The 22,667-nt window shown below is 41.1% G+C and overlaps 1 protein-coding gene across 1 annotated transcript in view; it reads right to left on the reverse strand.

Annotated features, from left to right (window-relative positions):
- adgrb2 (adhesion G protein-coupled receptor B2) overlaps positions 1-22,667 on the reverse strand; it is a 273,447-nt gene that overhangs the window by 172,314 nt on the left and 78,466 nt on the right. Inside the window, exon 2 of the mRNA XM_050035088.1 lies at positions 4,353-5,256. Within this exon, the coding sequence (XP_049891045.1) occupies positions 4,353-5,241 (889 nt within the window). The 5' untranslated portion in view covers positions 5,242-5,256. The remainder of the gene's footprint in view (positions 1-4,352; positions 5,257-22,667) is intronic.

Below are 22,667 nucleotides of genomic sequence, written 5' to 3' on the forward strand. Positions count from 1 at the left end.
AGGAGGGGGTGCTGTTGACTGACAGGAGAACCAGGAGGTCTGGGTTTTTTTCCCTTTTGGCAGACATTACATTCAGCCATGCAATGTCTCGGGAGCTCAAAAAGTGAATGTGTGTATGTGTGTGTGTGATTATATGGTTTCTAAGACTTGCATCAGGAGCAGGATAGTTATAGAAAGGCTCTGGTGCATGAATTTTCTGCATGTTGGTCTTTGTGTTGATCTTTGTATGTGTTCTATTGTGTGTTATAAACTTCTATGGAGTGAGATCAGCAGCTTGTCAAATACAGAGAAGTTTTGCTTCCTCTTTAGAGCTTCAGCAGTAAAGACAGATGTATGTACACAAACGCGTATGTGATCCCTTTCCATGCTAAATAAAAGAAGGGTTAGATACCTTTATTTGGTAAATAAATAGGAAAAATAGCAAACTTGTTTTATATAACATAATTCAGCTTGCATTGCCCCTTAATACCCAATTTATATGGAAATGAGACAATGTTTGTGTTTTACATAGATATGTGGTTAAAATCTGCTCAGTGTCATGACTTATGGGGTAATGCATTCATAGATTTAATGGACAAAGACCCAGGTCCTTTCTGGCTAAAATTAAAAATGTACATATGGACTGAAAGTATAATGTCACAGTCCAGACTCCACATTGAGATGTGTACTTTTTTAACAATTATTTCTGTCTCCTCTAGCCTGGAGGATGAAGGACAAACAGGCATCTGCACTAAATACCTTTCATTATTGACAGATATTACCTGCACAGAAAAATGATGTCACTTCAGGTCACCCAATGTCGTGCAAAGTATAATTTGATAACTGCACCTGTCATACCCTTAATATTAAAGAAACAGTCACGAAACAAAAACCATCCTCAGCTTCAGGCAGCAAGACCTGCCAAGGGTTCTGTTGATACAGAAATAATACAATAAGCCTACTGAAGGTCAGTCAGTATAATAGACTGTTGTACATCACAGCCAGAATCACAATAGGAAGATAAAATCTGTGCTGAGAATTCCTTTTCTTCAGTCCATCCAGTTTTCAGGCAACACACATTCCAGATAAAATCATGGTTAATTATTTTGCTAATTGCTATTTGTATCAATTAATTATGTATAATTAAAATCTTCAGAAGACAAGAGACCACCTTGAGTGCAATCATCAAAATATTTTCATTTCAGAGACAAAAACACTGGGATGTCAGACGGCTATTCATATATATTTTGTGCAGTATGAGTTGTTGTACCAACAGCTATCGACATACAGTACATGTGCAGGAATAGACAATTATTCAGATCAGTCTCTTATATCTCTGTGGCTTGGTCCATTCCTGCTTATTCAGGATTAGAAAGATGAAATGTAACAAGAGACCATCTTGAGACTAGAGATGCACCGATCCAGCTTTTTCAGTTTCGATACCGATCCCGATGCTGTGGCTTTGAGTATCAGCCGATACCTGATACCGATCCGATACCATGGTTGACCTAAAAAGCTATATACCTTTACATGTAGAACAGAAAAGACTAGAGGCATCAGGCATTGATGACTACACAGTTCTTTCTTAAGATAAAATGAAACAAGACGAAACAGATTAACACAATGATGAACTATTCATTTTTTTAACAAAAATTAACAATTGTGCAACAGCAGTTGAAATAGTGTGAAATACCTCCACACAGCAGATTCTCTGCTTCGCTCCATGACGTATGACGTAGCTCGCGTCGCAATAGATTTAAAAGGAAAGGATCGCCTCAGGTATAGGTTGCATTTTCCAATACCTGATCCATCTATTTTGATGATATCGGGGCCAATTTTCGATCCAGATATCGGATCGGTGCATCCGTACTTGAAACGGGATTACACCAGCTGCAATGCCAATTTGTGAAATAAAACCAATGCGGGCCCCTTTCTTACATCCTACCCCTCTTGCTCAGACCACATCCATCTTCAAACTCAACCTTCATAGTGATCTCAACTTAACACCTGTAAAGATTCATGACTGCATCTTGCACGGTTGTGACACTATCATGGACCACACTTAGCCATGATGCCGCACACACAGATTCACAAGGTGAAAACAATATCAGCCCTGCTGGTAAAAATGGTCAGCCTGCGTGTCGAGCAAAATGTCCCACTCAAAAAAAAGAAGTGTGATGTGCCACCTTTAAATCAATGAGTGAGTCACGGCCTAAATGTACTCTGTTAAAGATCATCCACAGACACTCCAAAGTATATGGGAACATCTTAGTCACTACATACAACCAACCTACTTACCAAATCAATATAACCAATTAAATTCAAAATAAATAAAATGTTGCTGCCTTGTTGTGGGATGGTGAGGGTTCTTCTGTCCTGCTTTTAGATTTCCTCTGTTTTGTCCATCAAGTTGTCCTCAATATGGTTCTTTTTTCCAGAGCATTTATTATTTGCCTCTCACTCATCCATTTACATATACTACCACGCAAGGTGCTGGTATGACCACTGGGAGCAATTTGTGGATCAGCGTCTTGCCCAACGATATTTCAATAGAGAAATCACTTTTAAAAAATAGGGTTCAGTGTATCCGTCTTTATTTAATGTCAAAAAGCACCACTAAGTCATCACTTTGCATGTGCAAGAGGGTTTATTTTTTAAAGGTGAAAAGGCAAACTGTTCTCATAACTGCCTTGTAAATGATAAGGTGTAGGAAGGGTTGTGGAGTCAAATCGTGAGAGAGAAGGAGACAGGGAGAGACAGAGAGATGAAGGAGGAGAGAGTTAGACTTTAAACTTCGTTTTCAAGAGTCTGACTCGGTGAGGGTGTCAGTGTTTGTCTTTTAATGGAGAGAGAAACAGGATAGAGGCAAGCTTCTGGCTCTCACTCTGACAGCGCGATGTTGGGTTTACAGTAATTCTGCTATTTTAGGGTAATTAGGACATAGGGGAATTGTTTGGAAGAAAACAGTCTTCCGCACACAAAGGCTTGCCCACACTTCGTCAGGCTATCTTCTCATCAAGGGCTCTCTGCGGTTCACAGCAGTCTCCATGAGTGGTGAACGGTTCCTCATAGAGAGACCAGCCGCTAACCAATATGTATGCAACATCAGTGTCTTTGAGGTGAGATGCAGAAAAGCCAACAGAGCTTCCAGGCAACTGGCATAAGTTCAGTATTACCCCGACACTTGGCATCAATTTACTAAGCGGCGCTATCCGTTTGGCTTTTGTCTCAAGCAACAGTGCATCAGTCCTCCTACACCATGTCTCTTCCCTGTCCCTCCCTTTCTCCCGCTCTGAGTATATTAGATGATAACCCCCCCCCCCGCTGATTGAATCCAGAGAACGATAACCTTCCCGTCAGCAAGGTAAGACTCCCTAGAGCTCTCAGTATGTGTGTTAGTGTGCTGTTAAAGGCTTGCAATAAGAGTAACTGGGTTCTAATTAGTGCTGTTCGCTCTGCAAACATGCCTATAATCCACCCAAAGGAAAATTATTATGTAATTCTGTAAAATCATAAGACAAAGCACAACGTAGTCTGTATATCTATGCCCACTTCTACATTAGTCTAATTTAATTACTTTAAAGAAAATACTCTGGTGGCAGTGATAAACTAAAATGGATAAGAAAGCTTTAGTGCAAGCACTCGTCCATCTCTGTACAGATAAAACACTTATCTACGTTGCTTACAGGCAGACACAAACACACAAAATCAAACACACACTGAATTTCTGCAGATGCACACATGCATACATATTCCCATGTGCTATGTGTGCGAAGGGATTGTCTGCTTCATGTTCAATTCATTGACGTATGAATGACCATTTGCACGTGTGTGTGCATGGGTGTCAAATCTGATCTTGTCCAAACATTGCGAACAGATGGTTTTGCACACACACATGCACGCACACACAATAGTGTGCAGCATGGAAACTGAAGTCCTAGGAGCCACACCTCTTGACCACATGGGGTGTCTCTAAAATATAGATCAGAGGGCTGAATTTTTGACAGCCATTTACAAATCTTTTGATGAGAGGTTTAAAGAGCCCCCTTTGAACTGCTTCGTTTTTTAATTAAAGGCCAACAAACAAAATTCAAATAATGAATTCTCTGTCAAGTGGAGGCATGTGACCTCCCTGAAGTGGTATCAAAAGCCAGGATAACAAGACAAACTTTTCTTGTCTGTTACTGCAAGCTTGGTAAACAAATAAACAACTGTTTACATGTGGTTGAATTATTTCATGGTTTTAGCAACATATGGGCCACCACCAAAAAATTATGTGTTCTTTGGAAATTTGTGTCACAGCATGTCGTGTTACAGGGCATAAACAATATGCTCAGTGCAGAGACATGTGCTAATGTTTTACATGATCCTACCTTGTCGAACATCTCTGGGTGCTATGGCGATTGCTTCATTAGAATGCAGCTCGGTGACGCAGCAGTCATCAGGAACCAGCGAGCCGTTGCTAAAACTGTGGGGTGTCTCCGGGAGCAACGGAATAGGTGGAGCCATGATGTTGTGGTTTGGACAGATACATCCCGTCTGGGTCATCCCACAACCATCACCGTCAGAAACCTCCTGGTCTCCGTTGTGACCTGTACGTAAACACTCCTCAAACCATCGACAGAGCACGCCGCAGGTAAACTGACTCGAGTTCTCATTGTTAATGAGCAACACCTCCACCAGTCTCAGCTCCAGCAACTCCTTAGATACCTGAGGCTCATCTGCAGCTGGATGTCTCGTTAGACATAGCTGGACGAAGTTCTTATCAAACTGTAGGAAGGAGTACGGGCCCTCTGGGTTGGATTTGCTGCCACAGAGATCAATGACTTCCTGATCCTTGGCAGCAGCTGTCTGTATGTGTAGGGGACAGCTTTGATTGGCCAGGTGGTGGTCAAGGGAGAGAAGCATGGGGGAGTGTGTCCGGCAGATGACAGGGTGACGGGTGAAGCGGAGGTAGAGGGAGTACTTGGTGGGATCAGGGTTTTCCAGGGACCAGGAACAGCCCGGCGCCCTGGAGGGAAAGAGCTCCCTTAGGGAGAAAGAGCCATAGAGCACCCCAGCTACAAGGCTGGAGCATGGTGAGGAGACAGGCAAGGGGGCCCCCTCTGCCCCAGTGCTGGGGATGCCGTCGGCAGCCCCATAGGCAGCCTCAGCCAGGGCAGAGAGAGGAGCTAGAGCGAGGGCAGACAAGGCAGCCAGGGCCCCAGCCACAGCCAGGAGAGAGGACAGCACAGACAGACACACCCCACCAGCAGTGTTCATCCTATGACATTCGTCCTGCAGGGGAAGAGAGAAGAGAGGAGGATGGAGAGAGAGGGGACTGTCCATTAGACACATCAGGAAATATCTTCAAACACAACCTGAAAAAATCAACATGACAAGGACAAAACTCATCAATATTCCTGTTCAAATCTAGACCAAAGAAGCATGTCGGGTTAGAAGATATTTATGGACAGATTTCTTCTTTGCCTAAGAATAACATAACTAACTTTATGGCAGCAGTTCTCATGGAGTTCTTCTTCAAACACACACATACACATGCACTGCCAAAAACAGAAACACATCCCTGCTGGGCTGGATTAAAAGGGTTGATGACTTGGCTTCTGAGACATGCACTGTGGGGCCTGCTCTACCCTTTCCTGCTGATACGCACACACAAACACACAGGCAAATGCACGAATGCACACACACACACCATTGCCTGCTGAGCAGCTCCCCCAAGGCTCTGGCAAACTATTACCATCACAGACACAGTAAGGGTCCGCCAATAGCCTGATTTTGACTTATACAATACACACATACTCTTGACAAAAAATAAAAAATAAAAAAATATATACAGCGTACAGTGTTTTAGCAGTTTGCTTGAAACTACTTCAAAAGCCACTACATTTTTGCATGCCCCACGTGTCTGCTCCATCACCTGAGAGTTTCAAGTGCTCCTGCATAAATGCAGTTTGAGGAGGGTGTGTGGGAGATGGGAAATGTTTGCTCCACTCTACCAGTAACCTTAAAGCATGATACCCAGACAAGTTTTTTTTACTAAAATATCACTATGCTCTGAAATTCAACAAATGGCTCTTTGCAACACATGTTGACACAGAGAGAACTTTAAACTGTAATATAAGAAACATGTTGCAAAACTATACACAACTACGACTCACATAACATGAAAAATACACTATAGTTGAGTGATCATAGTATGGAGGGCTACTGAAGTCATAATATGACACGATGGGGAGAAAAAAGACTCAAAGGCAGTAAATGTCAGCAGCTAATAGTCTTCCATTGATTGCTTTTCCATTACAAGGTGCCACAGAGTTGCCTCTCCATAGGTAGAACTGGCTCAATATTGTGCTCCACAGCGCGTGCATTGCGTATATTGTGATTATCACTGTAGCCTGTTTGTTGCCAGCAATTTTTCTGAGTGAGCACCATTTTCTTAGCTTTTCTAAGCTGTAAAGAGAAGGCATGGTGCACTCAAAACCATTACACGACCAGTGTGTTCACTCAAAAACACAGTACATTACAGCACAATACAGCTAACACCATGCTAACATGCTACCATCTCGTAGGGAGGCCGAATTCACGTTACACGTTATACAGATTAAAAATGCACACAGGCCTGTTAAGTGCTGTTCATAAAGTATTAGCAGTTTGTGACATCCTATATGTTACATATGTCACAACAGTAACGCTAATACATGTAGTTTTTTTGTTTTTCATGAAATACAATACAGTTAATAAGCTTTTTAACTTCTACAGTAACAAGCTAACGATGGTGGAACAGGCTAATGTGTCACTGATAAGTTAACGTAGCACTTTCTTATTCTTCCCATTTTGAATGTAGCCTAAAATATGAGTTGCAATACAACTTACTGAGTGTAAAAAAAAAAAGCAGTATAACCGCATAAGCAGTAACTGGTATCCATTACTTACCCTGCTTAATTAGCATACTAGCTAGTTAGCTAACGTGCTAAAAAAGAAGCAAAGCTCTCGTTACGGGAATATACTGTTCTCACACTGACATACTGCTTTGGAGTAAAGTGAAGTTTTCAGTTAAACTGACTAAAATGTGGGAGCAAATGCAACATACGATCCACTTTTCCTCATCATATTGCTGAACTCACCTGCATGCAGCCACAGCACACCAATTAGCCTTTCTTACGGCGGCCATTTTGTATTGTCACAGAAGGGAAAGCCAGGGGTGTAGCACCAAACTCTGGGCTCTATGCATCAGCAGGCTCTGTGGGCCCCCTATCCTCTTTTAATGGACGTCTCTCACTTGCTTACTTTCCCTTTCCTTTTGTTCTGTCTTTTCTTTGGGGTAAGACATGACAGTGTACGGTGGTGCCCCAGCAGCATAGGCAGTCACTCACTTAGCTTTAGGTGCATTTAGAGACAAATCCAAGTGCAGGGGGCGACTAAACTATTTTGCGTCTTTAAGGGACTGTTGTTAACTTATCAGAGGAGGGGAGTGGTGGGGTTGTGACTTCTTTTCCTTGAGCCTCCCTGAGTGACTGGCAGAAAATGCATGACCCTTCCTCCGTCATAAATTGGTTATAAGATTTTTAAAATGTACCCTTTGATGTTTGAAAGTTAAAAGTTAAAGACGAAATCCTGGACTTGGAAAAAAAGCCTCAGTTTCTTACTCACGTTTGTCGTGCATGCTCGTTTGTTCGTAGCCTACAAATGATTTATTTTTGGGCAAGTTTTAAATGAGATGTAGAAAATAATAAGTGATTTTGATGAGGTTGAGGTAGCACTATTTAAAGCTCAGATTTGGTTCGGATTTGTTTTTGGTTTTCATTGCACATGATGTGTTCAAGAACAGGAAATTTAAAAATCCAACGGTAATTTTTGTTTTTATAGTTTCTAGCCATGATAAATGGTGAAATTTTGGTGATCTTTTAAGACAACGCAGACTTTGAACGCATGTTTTTTTGTAAAAATCGGTGGTAAAATAAGTACAAAATACAGCAATTTAAATTTGTATGCCCCTCCCCTAAGCCAAAATAAAAAATCATAAGTCCCTCCCCAGTGCTTAGAAAATTATTTCATATGCCCTCCCCTTTTTGCACCACCCCTCCCCCCTAATAAATTATGAACAGTCCCTAGGATTTTTGTTTTTTTTATACATAGTTAAGCCTTTTACTGATTTAAGCAATTTTTTTTTAGTCGTGGCACTAATTCAGGCTGTTCGAGGGCCCCCCTCCCACTGGAGCCCTGAGTAATCAGTCCCACTTTCACCCCTAACACAACACCCCTGACAAAAGCACAGGTGTTAAAGCACTAACAATGACTCTGTTCTATTCAAATGCTCCAGTGAGAGTGACAGTGAACAACCATGCAGGATACAAGTGTCCTGACATCAAAGCAGATAAATAGAATTCAGCCATCACTGATTTAATTGTTCACACCTGTGTTGTTCCTACAGTGACATGTCAAAATGTCTTTGTGAAAGAGCCTACTTTTCCTGTCTCCCTGGCAGCACCAGCTAAGGCTATAAGGGTGTGATGCAACCCCTGTACAGAGCAGGTGTGTGCCTGAAGAGCAGGGATACTCAACTTCTTTTGCCAGTAGGAGGCCAGGGAGTTAATAAACATAAATTTAACTGACACTGATAATATCTATCAAATAAAAAGAATACAGATTAAACGGCTGATAACTCATCCTTCTTTGACATTATTTATTTTCAAATTAACTGAATTATTAATGTATTAACTAAATTAATTGGGCACAAGGTTTGACACCAGGCTTTAATGACAGATAAATCAGATATTTAACAGCCAGTCGCAGCAGCTCCACACAGGTCAGGTGAACGCAAGGGTGTTTCTAGGGTTTGAGGCCTAGCTCGGACCTCCCTTGGCACTTTCAGATTTAGAAACAAGCTCTAAAATGATGTTTTTTATGCACTCTGGCACCTTATTTACATTCAAAGTACAAAAAAAATCCACTGTGAATCTATTCATTTTCATTGTAAATTAGAAAATGGTTGGCAGGCTACCCTGCACCCCATGGTGGGCCACATTTGGCCCACGGGCCTTAAGTTGAACATCGCTGCTTTGGAGCAGGTGCCCCACTTCTCTACTGCCCAGGTTAATAAAGCACAGCGTTAGCCTGTACTTCACAGGATTTATTCAAGTCTGTTCAGGCTCTCCAGCAACAGACACACAGTTCGCAGGGCCTGGGTAAGAGGCTAGGAACTGTGCTTACTTCACAAGTCAAGAGGTGACTCAACAGTTGGACAGTAAGAGGCACTTGGGCTTACAGGAGTGTGCTGTTAATGAGAGCTAGAAACACATGAAAGGCAGACGGATGATGGAGAGGGTGACAAAGCAGGAGAGATGGAGGAGGAGAAGGCACTATTGCAATTATACCAGAATTATGAAAATATGAGCCAAATTTGCATCATTCACCGTAAAAAATAAACAATCACCTTCAGGTTTTAGGCATTCAGCTGATGCTAACTCAGAGTGATGTACAATACAGAAAATGCTTTACTGCCATGCTCAAGGACAATTCACCTACGCACTATTTTTTTGATGGACACAGATTGGTTTTTGCAGACAATAAATGTCTTCCCCTGAGGTCATGTGAAGGTCTGTGCAACCACTTGTTCACCCTGATGTGCAGAAGAAAGAGTGGGGAAGGTTTTTAAAGAGCTGAATATTTTACCGAAACACAGTGGTGCTAATTTGGTTGGAATAAGAGCGGGAAAAAAAGTTGCTCAAAGGGAGATATGTAGAATTCACAAAGAACATATTAAAAGTGAGTTTTTCCTTCTCATTTATTTCTTTTAAGTGGTTGACAGCACCACTTAAGCAAACCCAGTAGGTAGTAAAAAAGACACATGCACACATCAGATAAGTGAACCTGCACTCAGAAAATCTTTTAGAGTACTGTACGCCAGACCGCACGACACAAAGGCACTGTGTTTCCTTGTACTCATCAGGCAGTGTTTACACTAGGATAGGCTGGCACTAGTGTGAGACAAGTAACCATGGCAACACCCTATGTCCCGACACCGAAATGTATTTTCTTTTTCTGCTTTCTGATCATTTCTCCTGCTTTTCCTTATCTCCCTTTATGTAACTGGGTTTACCTCCGCAGGATTCTCACCTGCAGATTTTCCACATGGAAAATATGACATAAAAGGTTTTCTAAACAGCGTCGGCTGCGGCGGCTGTGACACTTTGACAAATGCACAGTTGGGAAGGTTAATGCAGCATGTTGTGAAATATGCTCAAGGACATCATGCTGTCTGGCATATGATGGGGTTATAGACTATTCCACTTTGAACACGCTCCGATACTTTCCAACAAATATGCTCTGATATAACATCCATACAGGCTGCGCCGCAGCCAGTGACACATGTCGCGCTAACAATGTGTCACTGAGCTGTTAAATGCAGGAATTCAGCTTGAATGTAATGCAGCATTCTATAGCACAGGATATTACAGATAGCATTGCTGCTTTCTCCACTGAACTGAGCTTTCAGAGAGCACATGTAAAAAAAATACCATTTTGTATATCCTCATTTAATTGTACAAAGAGTTCATCATGTCACAGACCTATCAAAAGTGAAGATAAATAGCATTATAGGCCAAACCATGCATAGGTAAAACCTTACGCACATTTTACGGATGAGAAGAAATCAGAAGCGTTAAGCAAATTGTTTTTGGGACAATGAACAATGAATATTCATAGACCCACAGTCTGTGCAAGAGTAGGCCCTAAAGTGCTGTCTTCATGAGGCCATTCTGTCCCACTTCACTCTAAAACAGCACTTTACTGTGGGCAACCATAAATATTCATTAGCTTTGATGTCTTCCTTCCCGCTTCCACCTTGACATTAATGTTATCACCAAGGATAGCAAAATATGTATATCCCTCACTCCCTGTCTCTCATTCCTCCCCCTCTCCTCTCGGCTCCATCTTCATTCTTTAATGCAGTGAAGTGACAGTGTGACTCATCTCATTTTTGTCTCCACTGTAAAACTCATGCGAGAGAGAATTGCACCGGGACACTACAGTTTTAAACTAATAGCACAGCACTGAGGGGATCACTGTCCCAAAATAAGCTATTATTTATGATACACAGGGGTAGCCTATACACTTAGCTATATTTTTAAGCACTGGCCAAATGGGCCACCAAGTACATATGTAGTTTACATTTAGCCATCAAAAATATGTTTGATGGCTAAATGTAAACTTATAAAAACCAATTCCCTACATTAAGGGCAATTTGCTGTGTTAAGCTCCAGTAGCTGTTGCTTTAGCTGAGTTAGCTGTTAGCTCTATTAGCTATATTAGCTCAACTAGCTGTTAGCTCTATTAGCTGATAGTTCTTAGCTGAATTAGCTATATTAGCTCAACTAGCTGTTAGCTCTATTAGCTGAATTAGCTGTTAGCTCTATTAGCTGAATTAGCTCTATTAAGCCTCAAAACCAGCCACAACTCAGCCCTGAGCAGAGTGACCGTCTGCTATTGACCAATCAACGGACTGCAGTGTTCACAGCTCCACCTTTTAGTACCAGATCTGTGTGCTAGGTACACCAACAGAGGGGGGACCAAAAATGGGGACGGTACAGAACGTTTCCATTGGTACCATCCACAACTTTTCACAGTGTAAACAGAAAAAAAGCGTACCGAACTGAACTGAACCGTACCGTACTGCTCAGTGGAAGTGGGGCTTTTTTGGCCAGGGGCAATCAGGCCATGGTTGATATCTCACCCTGATACATTATGATGGAATAACCTTTCATTGTCTCCTATAGAAATAGTACATGCAAAGAAACTTTGCAAAACTTTGTTGGGAAACAAACTGCGATGTCCTCTTGTAATAAAACTTAAAAATTGTGACCTTTCTCTGCTCTACATTTATTCAGCATTCCAATAGACTCTGGGAAAAAAGGATGTTTGTATTTATTTCTCCTGCACAGTGGAGACCTGTACCTTTTCCCTGATGGTAAAAGCAAATGGGAACTCTCACCAATTATATTATTATCCATCTGCCTGTCTCTGGAAGCCTCACAGTCTTGGTACACATGCTGAAAAGATTTAACAGCTTCAGTTCGACCTGCACTGAAATGCCACAGTAAAGTGCTGTGAAACCACAAAGAAATACACTCGAAATAATTGAATTATAAAATACCCACACTATGTTGCAGGATCCCATCCTTGGGAGAAAATGAATCCAGTGCTAAACTCACACTGTTGATATTCAATGTATGCAGTCGAAACTGGAGTCAACGTTAACCACCAGACTGCTGCTACTAATCCCATCACTGTGACATCTGCCATGTAGTTTTGTCATTAACTGCTCTTGTATAGTTTCTACTTTTACTTAGATTCTTATTTAAGATTATACACCTCTTATTATTATCAATAATAATAATAATTTTTACTATAATTAATTTGAATTAATATCTGTTCCTGTGCCTCTGCCACAACCGCATTTGCCCTCTGGGGATCAATCTTTTCTCATTACAATAATAATTTGTCTTATATGGATGATTCCTGTCTCATGATAAGCCAAAAATGATTTCCTCTGTCGCTCCAGTCAATAAGGCTGAAAAACATTTTACAAAAGGGTCTCCAAATAATAAAATACAAACTTAGTAATGAAAAAATGTCAATGAACACAACCATTAGCTGTTGAAAGAAAATGTCATAATTACTAATAATCATTAGACTTGTTCCTAGAGGCAGCATGTAGACCTGATGAATATATTGGTCCTGAGGTTGTCTTTGGAGCTTGGGTAATGAGTTTACATGAAAAACTGCCAATCACATTTTCAAATATACAGCAGACATTTTGCTTAGCAATTCTATATACACTCACCGGCCACTTTATTATGTACATCTGTTCAACTGTTCTTTAACGCAAATAGCTAATCAGCCAATCACGTGGCAGCAACTCGATGCATTTAGGCATGTAGACATGGTTAAGACAAGCTGCTGAAGTTCAAACTGAGCATCAGGATCGGGGTTAAGACAAGCTGCTGAAGTTCAAACTGAGCATCAGGATCGGGAAGACAGGTGATTTAAGTGACTTTGAATGTGGCATGGTTGTTGGTGCCAGACGGGCTGGTCTGAGTATTTAAGAAAGTGCTGATCTACTGGGATTTTCACACTCAACCATCTCTAGGGTTTACAGAGGATGGTCCCAAAAATAGAAAATATCCAGTGAGTGGCAGTTCTTTGGGTGAAAATGCCTTGTTGATGCCAGAGGTCAGAGGAGAATGGCCAGACTGGTTCAAGATGATAGAAAGGCAACAGTAACTCAAATAACCACTGGTTACAACCAAGGTCTGCAGAAGACCATCTCTGAACCAACAACACGTCCAACCTTGAAGCAGATGGGCTACAGCAGCAGAAGACCACACCAGGTGCCACTCCTGTCAGCTAACAACAGGAAACTGAGGCTACAGTTCACACAGGCTCACCAAAACTGGACAACAGAAGATTGGAGAAACGTTGCCTGGTCTGATGAGTCTGGATTTCTGCTGCCAAATTCAGATGGTACGGTCAGAATTTGGCGTCATGGATCCATCCTGCCTTGTATCAACGGTTCAGGCTGGTGGTGATGGTGTAATGGTGTGGGGGATATTTTCTTGGCACACTTTGGGCCCCTTAGTACCAACTGAGCATGGTTTAAACACCACAGCCTACCTGACTATTGTTGCTGACCGTGTCCTGACCACAGTGTACCCATCTTCTGATGGCTACTTCCAGCAGGATAACGCACCATGTCACAAAGCTCAGATCATCTCAAACTGGTTTCTTGAACATGACAATGAGTTCACTGTACTCCAATGGCCTCCACAGTCACCAGATCTCAATCCAATAGAGCACCTTTGGCATCATGGATGAGCAGCCAACAAATCTGCAGCAACTGTGTAATGCTATCATGTCAATATGGACCAAAATCTTTGAGGAATGTTTCCAGCACCCTGCTGAATCTATGCCACCAAGAATTAAGGCAGTTCTAAAGGCAAAAGGGGTCCAACCTGGTACTAGCAAGGTGTACCTAATTAAGAGGCCAGTGAGAGTAAACACGAGCATAAGAAGTACTATAAATTGGTCTCAGTCTTAGGCCTTGTCCAGATCAGCCTTAACAGCCTCCACTTTTCAGTGAGAAAACTTTGCTGGCACAGTCCAGCCCAGTCTCATGAAATAAAAGTTGGCATTGTGCATTTCTGTACAACATGAATGTTACATGTGTACATTTAATACTTATCATATCAACATTTCCAATATGATGTAGGTTTAAGCTAAAGCGTTAACCGGGCGGCTCTGGCACTGCAGGAAATGTGGGTTGCCACTACTGGCATCCTTCTGGATCGTATTTCAGTGTCTCATACCTGACACAATATGCTCCAACCAACTTCTTTACATCTTTTTGGTGGTGTTTTTTTTGGTCTGAACAGCCAGTTAGCAGTTCATTTTTTCAGACGTGCTTTGCTATCATGCAGACTATTGCAGACCCACAGGTTATTTTGGTTTTATGAAATGCCAGCGGCAAAGAGGCAAAAAGAGCATCGGCAACTATTATGTATTTCATTCATATTTGCAATTACATACATACTAAATGAAAATGTGTAAGGTGCTCCTTTATCAAGGGTGATTGTTATTTAAGAATGGACGTTACTGGTTAGGGTACGATGTTTTCCATAAATAGTTATAGATGCACTGAAGCACAAGTAACTTCCAGTAAACTTTCTTCTTCTGGTGTAATAATAGAGTAGGATAACTTGTAGGCAACAGACTTAACAATGTCCCTGGGTAAGGTGCTTCTGTTTTGGGAAATGCAGGGTTGCAATGAAGAATCATGACAACCCTCATCTTATCTCCTTCTTCTTCCCCTTCCTCGCCTCTACCCTCATCTTTAATTCCTAGTGCAGACATCTAAGTGCACTGTGGTAGAGAATGGTATTGTCTTATTTACTGATGTGGAGTATTCCTTTCATTTGTGGCCCTCAGCGGAGATCAGCATGTGGTCCTTGTAGAAGTTCACAGACACACACACCAAACAAAGCACACCAACTGATCCATGTGTGTTCCACACGTTGGCGCACAGGCCACACCCTTTGAACGCTAACTCGACATTATCAAAAGTTCAAGGCTGCATCCTGATGCCAAGTGTTTTGAGTTTCTTTGTACGTCTGATTAACAAGTCATGAAGCGTTCCTCTCTCTGGCTCCCAGCATGAAATCCTCAACTCTGCCCCTTCTCATCTTTGGCTTCACCCCCTTAAGAAATCTCAGCCTCTCTCAACGTCAAACTTCATTTATTTACCCGCATCTACACACATCTATGTCTGCTCCGTCTTTCATCTCGATAAGATCTTTTGGCTGAAATACCAGTATGAAGAACCAATGTTGTTCAACTAATTTAGCCCGGTTGACATTTTAGAAGTCAGTATTCTGTTTGTCCTTTTATCAAGCGCACCCCGACACATCATCAAGTCAGTGCTTTTAACTTTGCCTTATCAGTTATTCACAAATGGCAGACAAGCTGAGAGGATCCCATGCTGTGAAAAGAGACAGCAGTACTAAGCCTCTCAATCACAGCAAAGGCCATTTTGTCTCCCGGCTATGGCATACGCTGCACACAAACACACCCGTGCACTCATACATATTCATACCGTCACGTCAGCTTGACATGTGACATGTGTGCTGATGGAAAAACAAGGTGTAAATCATAAGTGTGTGATGAAATTGAGAAGGGAATTAATTATGCATTATTAAATCAGGTAGAGGAGGGGGTCAACAGATGACATACATGGGTTTCAAAGGGGGAAAAATATCTTCTGCACACTTAAACAGCTTCAAAGATGTGTAATGGCAGGTTGGGATGTCAGAGTAGTTTGAATGCAGAAAACTACTCATCAGTATTATAACACAGACAGATTCAGCAACATTAGCAGCTGTGATAGACGAGAATACGATGCCAACAGTTTTCATCTTTGTGGGTCTGTCTTGTGGAATATGCTCTCGATATATTCTCAGTGGAACATCTGCATGCTGCTGCTCTATCTTATGCTCACCTTTCAAGTTTAAAAATTTACTACAGTATGTTGTCAATAAAGTTATGCCGACAAAATAAAGATGAGAAGTCGAACCACAGGGGCAGAGTGCAGCATACAGATGGTGTAAAGTTATTTTATAGTTTATCTTCAAAGACGGCAGGTGTTTGTACATTTTCTATAACTTAATTCTAAGCTCCTATCTAATGTCCATAGTATGTTATCCTTCGTTTATACTTTATACTTTAGTAGCAGTAGTTAAGTATATTTACAGTGTTTTCTTGTGTATTCTTTGTATTTTCTGTTCTCAATATCTTCAAGACCCCTTTAGGGTCGACGTCACACGTTTCATTAGCTGGAGGCAAGACGAGACTCTCCACCACAGGGCTGTAGGCTATACAGGAGTCTCAAAATGTCGTCTTGTTGTGTTATTGGGAGCCAGAATAGCAGTCGTTCTCCCCTCATCCTAAAATCAGTCGCTCCAGGATTTGAGGGCTGTTATTGTGATTGTTGCGGTGCATGTTGGGATGTTGCAAAAAGCAAAATGCAAATAGTTGCTATTCTGTTATGGATTTGGACCTTATTATTATTAGCATCCAGTGTCCCACAGATTAAAAACCTATATTAATTTTGGGGGAGGTGCAATCAGCTGTTGATGCCGTGTCACACAGTGCTGAAGGATCGCCTTCATAAGTCACTCTCCTTCTGCTTTCTCTTACCTGTTAGCATAAGCTAACACATTAGCATGATTTCATAATTGTCATTTTTTGTTACTTGGGCAGACGCCTCACAGCAGCGGATGACACCCCACACCGAGCAGCCAATCTCACACTGACACCAAAATGGCTTGACTCTGTCCTTAAACCTGTTATTAGCTGTGTGATGCTAACAGTTAGCTCAGTCACTGTGTGCGTGTGACTGTGTCCCAGGCACAGAGCTCTGGTCCTGCAGCAGTGGTCTCATAATAAACGGACAGAGAGAGAATCAATGAAATGAGATTTTACCTGTTTCAAATAGTGAAGTTTGCAGTAAAGTTGTGGTGATTGGACAAAATTGCAAAGTCGCGCAGAATTCATGGGGATTGGCTGAATTTGTGATCGTAACATGGCAACATCCTGGAGGGAATGTAAAATGGATACTAGAGTACATCTTTGTTTTACGAATGAAGCGGAAATTGAAGCAGCAGCTCTGTGTGCTTGACCAATCAGCGACAGTCATCCCTGCAAACCCCACTGCAAGAGTTCCTGTGCTTTCAGAAAGTACTACCCCTCCATCAAGGACTTTTTTGGGGGTAAAGTAATTTACCGAAACCTAATTTAGACCCTGGTCCCTGCTGTCAAAAAGAAAAGGGGTTCATCAAAACCAAAAGATCCCGACTCCCTGGGCAAAGTTCCTTTAGTCGAAAAGGAGCTTATGAAAGTGAAACATTTGTCATCACATCATGTGTCATTACTCAGGGACTAATGTTAGCAGACCGGAGTACCGAACTCAAGAACAAGCTGGCCGCACCACATTACAAACCTTAAAAAAGATCAGTTGAAAAAGAATTCATCCACAGTTTTATTTCAACAGCCCTGTGGAAATATAATAAAGTTATGGATGATAGTAAGTTTAACTGATATTAGTGTTGTAATAGTAGCATGTTCTTCACAGTAATGTAGGTAAAATGCTAACGGAGGGAGAAGAGGCAGTTAAAGGTAGCTCAACCTAAGAGGAGCAAATTACCACACTTCATCATGAAATTACTCTTGGAAAGTGAAAAAATTGTCGATGCCTTGCTTTGTGTGACCAAGGTTCTTTTTTCCCTTAGATTGCTTGGCCTGAATTGAAAGATTAAATGTTAAGTGAGGAGGGCAGAAGCAAAGGTATGCAAGAAGAAGTAATAGAAAGAGGGAATAAAAACAATGTTATAACAAGACTGAAGAGCTGAAGAATGCAAAGCAAGAGCCCTCAAGAAAGTGGCCTTCTAAAAACGTGGTGGAGTTCAAAGAGGGAAAGTATGTTTTTATGGTGTCATGGAAAGCCACTTTTCCTGATTGGTGACTTCACAACTGCAATTTTTACCCTTATGAGGTCCATAAAATCAGTGATTAGCAGCAAAACAGAAACAGACAGTATACGCTGTGAATATGAGCGCTGATTAAACAGCACAGAAATGACCACCACTGCTGCCAAAGCTATCAGGAAGCTATTTTCTGGGCGATTATAAAAGCCAGTAGCAACTGTTAGCCTGGTGCCATATCAGCTCTGTGTTATACTGTGTCATTATCCATAACAATAACACACAGAAGAAATTACAATGCTATTAGTAGTGTCATAGTGAGGTAAAAATTCATTGGCATGTCATCTCATATTGCTTGAAGAAAATTACACCTCATTTACAAGGCGCTACGCTGAACTAATATATTTACACCTGGAGCTAAGGCATTTTTCCAATACACTCAATGGAAAAACATTTAAGCTAATTATTAGATGGTCTCATAGCCTTTAAAACAATTTGCTGGCATGTAACATTCATTCAGTGTGCTCCAAACCTGAATTTCAATACTGATTCGTGTTGCATGAACAGGGAGATATTGATAATGACTGCCATTAATTTCACGAGTGAATAAATGATTGTTGGAGAGGTGGAGAAGCAAATGGATGAAGGGGAAGTTGGCTTGCATGGTGGCAGCATGTTAAGTGGGTTCTTTTTACTCCTCTTTTTTCTCCCAAAATTAAAACAAATGACAATTTGCAGTGTGTCCCACATGTTCACACCCTCCAAGTTCAACACTTGTGTACACTGGTATAAATGCTCACCAAAGGCTCATTAAAAGGCTTATGATAAGGTGGATGTAAATAAAACCACATTGCTGAAAGCTTTAGTGAAGACTAATGCAGGATTTATACTTCTGTGTTGAATCCACGAAGGCTCTGCGCTGTCGTAGAGCCTGTGTCATACCCTACGCCCTACACCTGAGGTGCACCTCCGTCGTGGCAATGAAGACCTCCTGTCTAGTTTTATAAGCTGAATCCATTTCCCTCAGTGGAAACGAAGCTTTTATTTACTTTAATTTCACATATAAGAAACAATAAATTGTGTGCCTCTGTGTATATGGCAAGTTGCAGTTACAGTTTAAATCTTTGTCTATGAGGACATGGACGCTTCACACACATCTTGCCCCCCGGCAGCTCAGAAGATCATTACAATCAGCACAGTTTCAAGGTGGACACCCAAGATTAGTGTCACCAATTTAGTATCTGACCAAATCTTTCTCCTTCTGTTCCTGAGTAATGACCTTGAGTAATGGCTAGAAAAGTGCTTTTGCAGAATATTATAATGTCACAGTAAAGCTGACCTTTGACCTTTGGGACATAAAATGTCATCAATTCATTGTTTTATCCTATTACACATCTGCGTATGAATAATTAGCGTATGAATTCTTGAGTTGGCAAGAAAAAACATGTTTCATAAGGTCACAGTGACCTTTGATGTTTAACCACCAAAATGTAATCACTTCATTCTTGGTTGTTTGTGCCAAAATTTGAGGAAATTCCCTTAAGGCCTTCTTGAGGAATTGCATCCACAAAAATGTGATGGAAGCAAGATCTCAGTGACCTTTGACCACCGAAATCTAATCAGTTCATTGGTGAGTCCAAGTGAACGTTTGAGCCAAATTTGAAGAAATTCCCTCAAGTCGTTGTTGCGATATTGTGTTTGCAAGAATGGGACAGATTACCCCCAAAAAATTATGCCTCTGTCATCAGCTATTGCTGGCTGTTTTCCCCAAAAAATCTAGGAAAACAATTGCCTTGAACAAAGGAAGGAAATATAACTATTTCTCTTAAATTATGTTAACTTTATATTTAATAGTTAACTTTACTTAAATATAGTTGTTCTTACTTATTTTTCTGAAGTCTTAACAACTTAAAAATGACAAGTGAAATTAACCTTGCTCTTTCTAAGGGTACTCCTTTCACAAAGAACATGAGTGTATGACACCAGTCAACTGGACAAATTCAACCAGTGTTGGATCTATTCATAAGTGACTGCTGTCACAGAGTAATCTCTGGTTGTCAGTGTCAGCACGCTCCACAGTGCAGTTTAATACACTTCACTTCAGTCCAGAATCATACAGGAGGCTTCTTTTCAACTAAAAGTATATTAACCGTGCAGTTTGCTTTCACAACACAAATGGGGAACTTTAACTTATCCTTATAAATGAAAGGTAAATGTGGACAGTAGCTAAGCTAACATGACAGACAGCTAACATGCCGTATGCTGTGGTTACTTATATTACCCATACTTCAACCTTAAAGACATACTGTGTACACATCTCTGTTACTAACAAGTCTGTTAGGGTTAGACAGTCATTTTCCTGTTGCTGCTCATCCCCTGCGCTGTACAGTGATGATGCATCCAGATACATCGGTCTTATCTGCCCTAATCAACTGTTAGAGCCTTTTAGCACAGTGCAGATTAACAGATGCAGAAGCATGTGTCAGGCTTGACCCTACAAACCCCAACACGCCCACTCAGCCATCTTCACACCCTTAACCTTGTTGTCATGGTGGGGGGAAAGAGAAAAAAAACTAAATGTCACCATCTGTTGAGTGTTTGGACAGAATCTAATGCGACACACATGCGCACAGTCATATTCCACTGAACTGAAAGCGAAGCAGCCCATCCCTTTGTGTCCGAGTACACACTGGCATGTGTACACATGTATACATCTGCATAAATCTATGTCTAAGTGTGTGTGTGAGGTGGTGGTGGTGGTGGAGGGGGGGTGTCCAAGAAGGACTTGGAAAGGGGCCTTGTAGTATTGTGGTGGGCCTGGAGGGAATTTGGGTTTCATTGTGAAAGAAAGAATCACAGACTGAGGAAAGGGTGATCGGCTTTCCTCCGAAGCGTATCCCTGCCAACGGATCAGCTTACACCAGCTCTTTCTCTTTTTCCTCAAGACAACACAGATGTATGGTATGGAGGGAAGGTAGAAATAGCGAAGAAACTGGGCAAGAGAGGCAGAGACACAGACAGAATACTTGGATGGAAACTTAGCTTGCTTAGTTGAAGTGGAGATAGTCTCCTCCAACAGCAAGTTTGCATAAATAGTAGCTGAAATCCAGCTGTCGAATAAATAATGGTATGAAATTACTGGCCTAGAAAATACGTTCATCTCCCTGAAAAATATGTCCACTAATTGCTGAGATTTGCTGGCAGTACGGCTAAATAAATAAATAAATAAATGAAAGCGCTGGCCATTTCTGACCCCCCTTGCTTTTATGACATTCACTAAATATGTTAATTACCTTGTCAGACTGAAACGCATCTATAATACCATTTTATTTTTGGACCACTTTTAGGTTTCCATAAACTTCACTCAAAAGTTGAATGAGGACATAAGTTGAAAAAAACATCTAGCTGGATATAAAAGATGAAAAAGAAATGCTCTTTATTGCAGGTGCAGTAAACAGGCTTCCACAATGTGTGTGTCATCAAAATAAACAATAAGGAAAGTATTGATCAAAAGCCACGTACATGCAACAAAGCCACCCAAATGAGATTTCCAATTCCTCTGTGACAGCGTTGGAGGGAAATCTTGCAAGCTAATGATTCCTATTCAAAGCAAAATATGTGCAGCAATTGATTCACGGCAATGTAAAACAGGACAGCTTTGCATCCCTGCCCACGATTTCCCTGCTGCGTACCTGATCCTGAATTTGATTTGGGACTAAAATATTGAAGAATTACCGCACACCACTTTACATGAAAAGCCAAGTCATCTGAATGGGATGTAGAGGGCATTAAAGAAGCTTTTCAGTTCCAAAAGTCATTGATTGAACAGTGAGTGAGCTGCGTGGACAGACATTCATTACAAAAGACAATATGTCACACAAGGCAATAGTGTACTTAATGTAATTGTGGCCTTGGGATGAGGGCTAAAACCAGCCAGAGCTAAATTTATTGTTCCTGTCAACAGAAATTTTACAGCTAAAGGGAAAATGGAGTGAAAAGGGCAAGATGGAGTGTGTGTCTCTGTGCGAGTCTCTATGCATGTTTGACACAGCTTGGTCTCTTGACACAACACGCCACCACATTTTTCAAAAGTTTTATTTCACTGCATCGCAATTTACATTTAGTATCTGCATTTTAACATCCTCTGCGTACGACCTCTCTTGTCCTCTCCTCTGCGGAAACAGCCTGCAGTCAAGTCAAAGTTTCACTGAATTTTTGTCACGTGACTGTTGGCCTGAGCTGAGTCATTCATGGCTTCTCAGTTGTGCTGGGAAATACAGAATTTTTTTTTATTTATCTATTTTTATTTTATTTTTTATTTTTTTACAGAACTAGTGCATATGATTTATTTAAAAAAAAACAAAAAACGTCTGGTTACATTTCCTGACAGAATCACACATAACACACATAATACACTTCTGGACCGTTGGGAATTTGAAAATCTGACACTAATTTCTGTTTTTACAGTTTCTGGCTATGATAAATGGTGTAATTTGGGCAATTAAAAACAAAAAAAACCCATTCCTTTCAAACCAGTTGGTGTGTTGTGGGGTTCAGTGGCAATTTGAGGTATTTATTTTCGCAAAATGTTGTTATGCAGGTTTTACGTTTTATATATTTGTTAATAAAACAGATCAGGGGCCAATCTGGCTTGAT

This window comes from Epinephelus moara, chromosome 22 (genome assembly GCF_006386435.1).
Source record: "Epinephelus moara isolate mb chromosome 22, YSFRI_EMoa_1.0, whole genome shotgun sequence".
NCBI lineage: Eukaryota > Metazoa > Chordata > Actinopteri > Perciformes > Serranidae > Epinephelus > Epinephelus moara.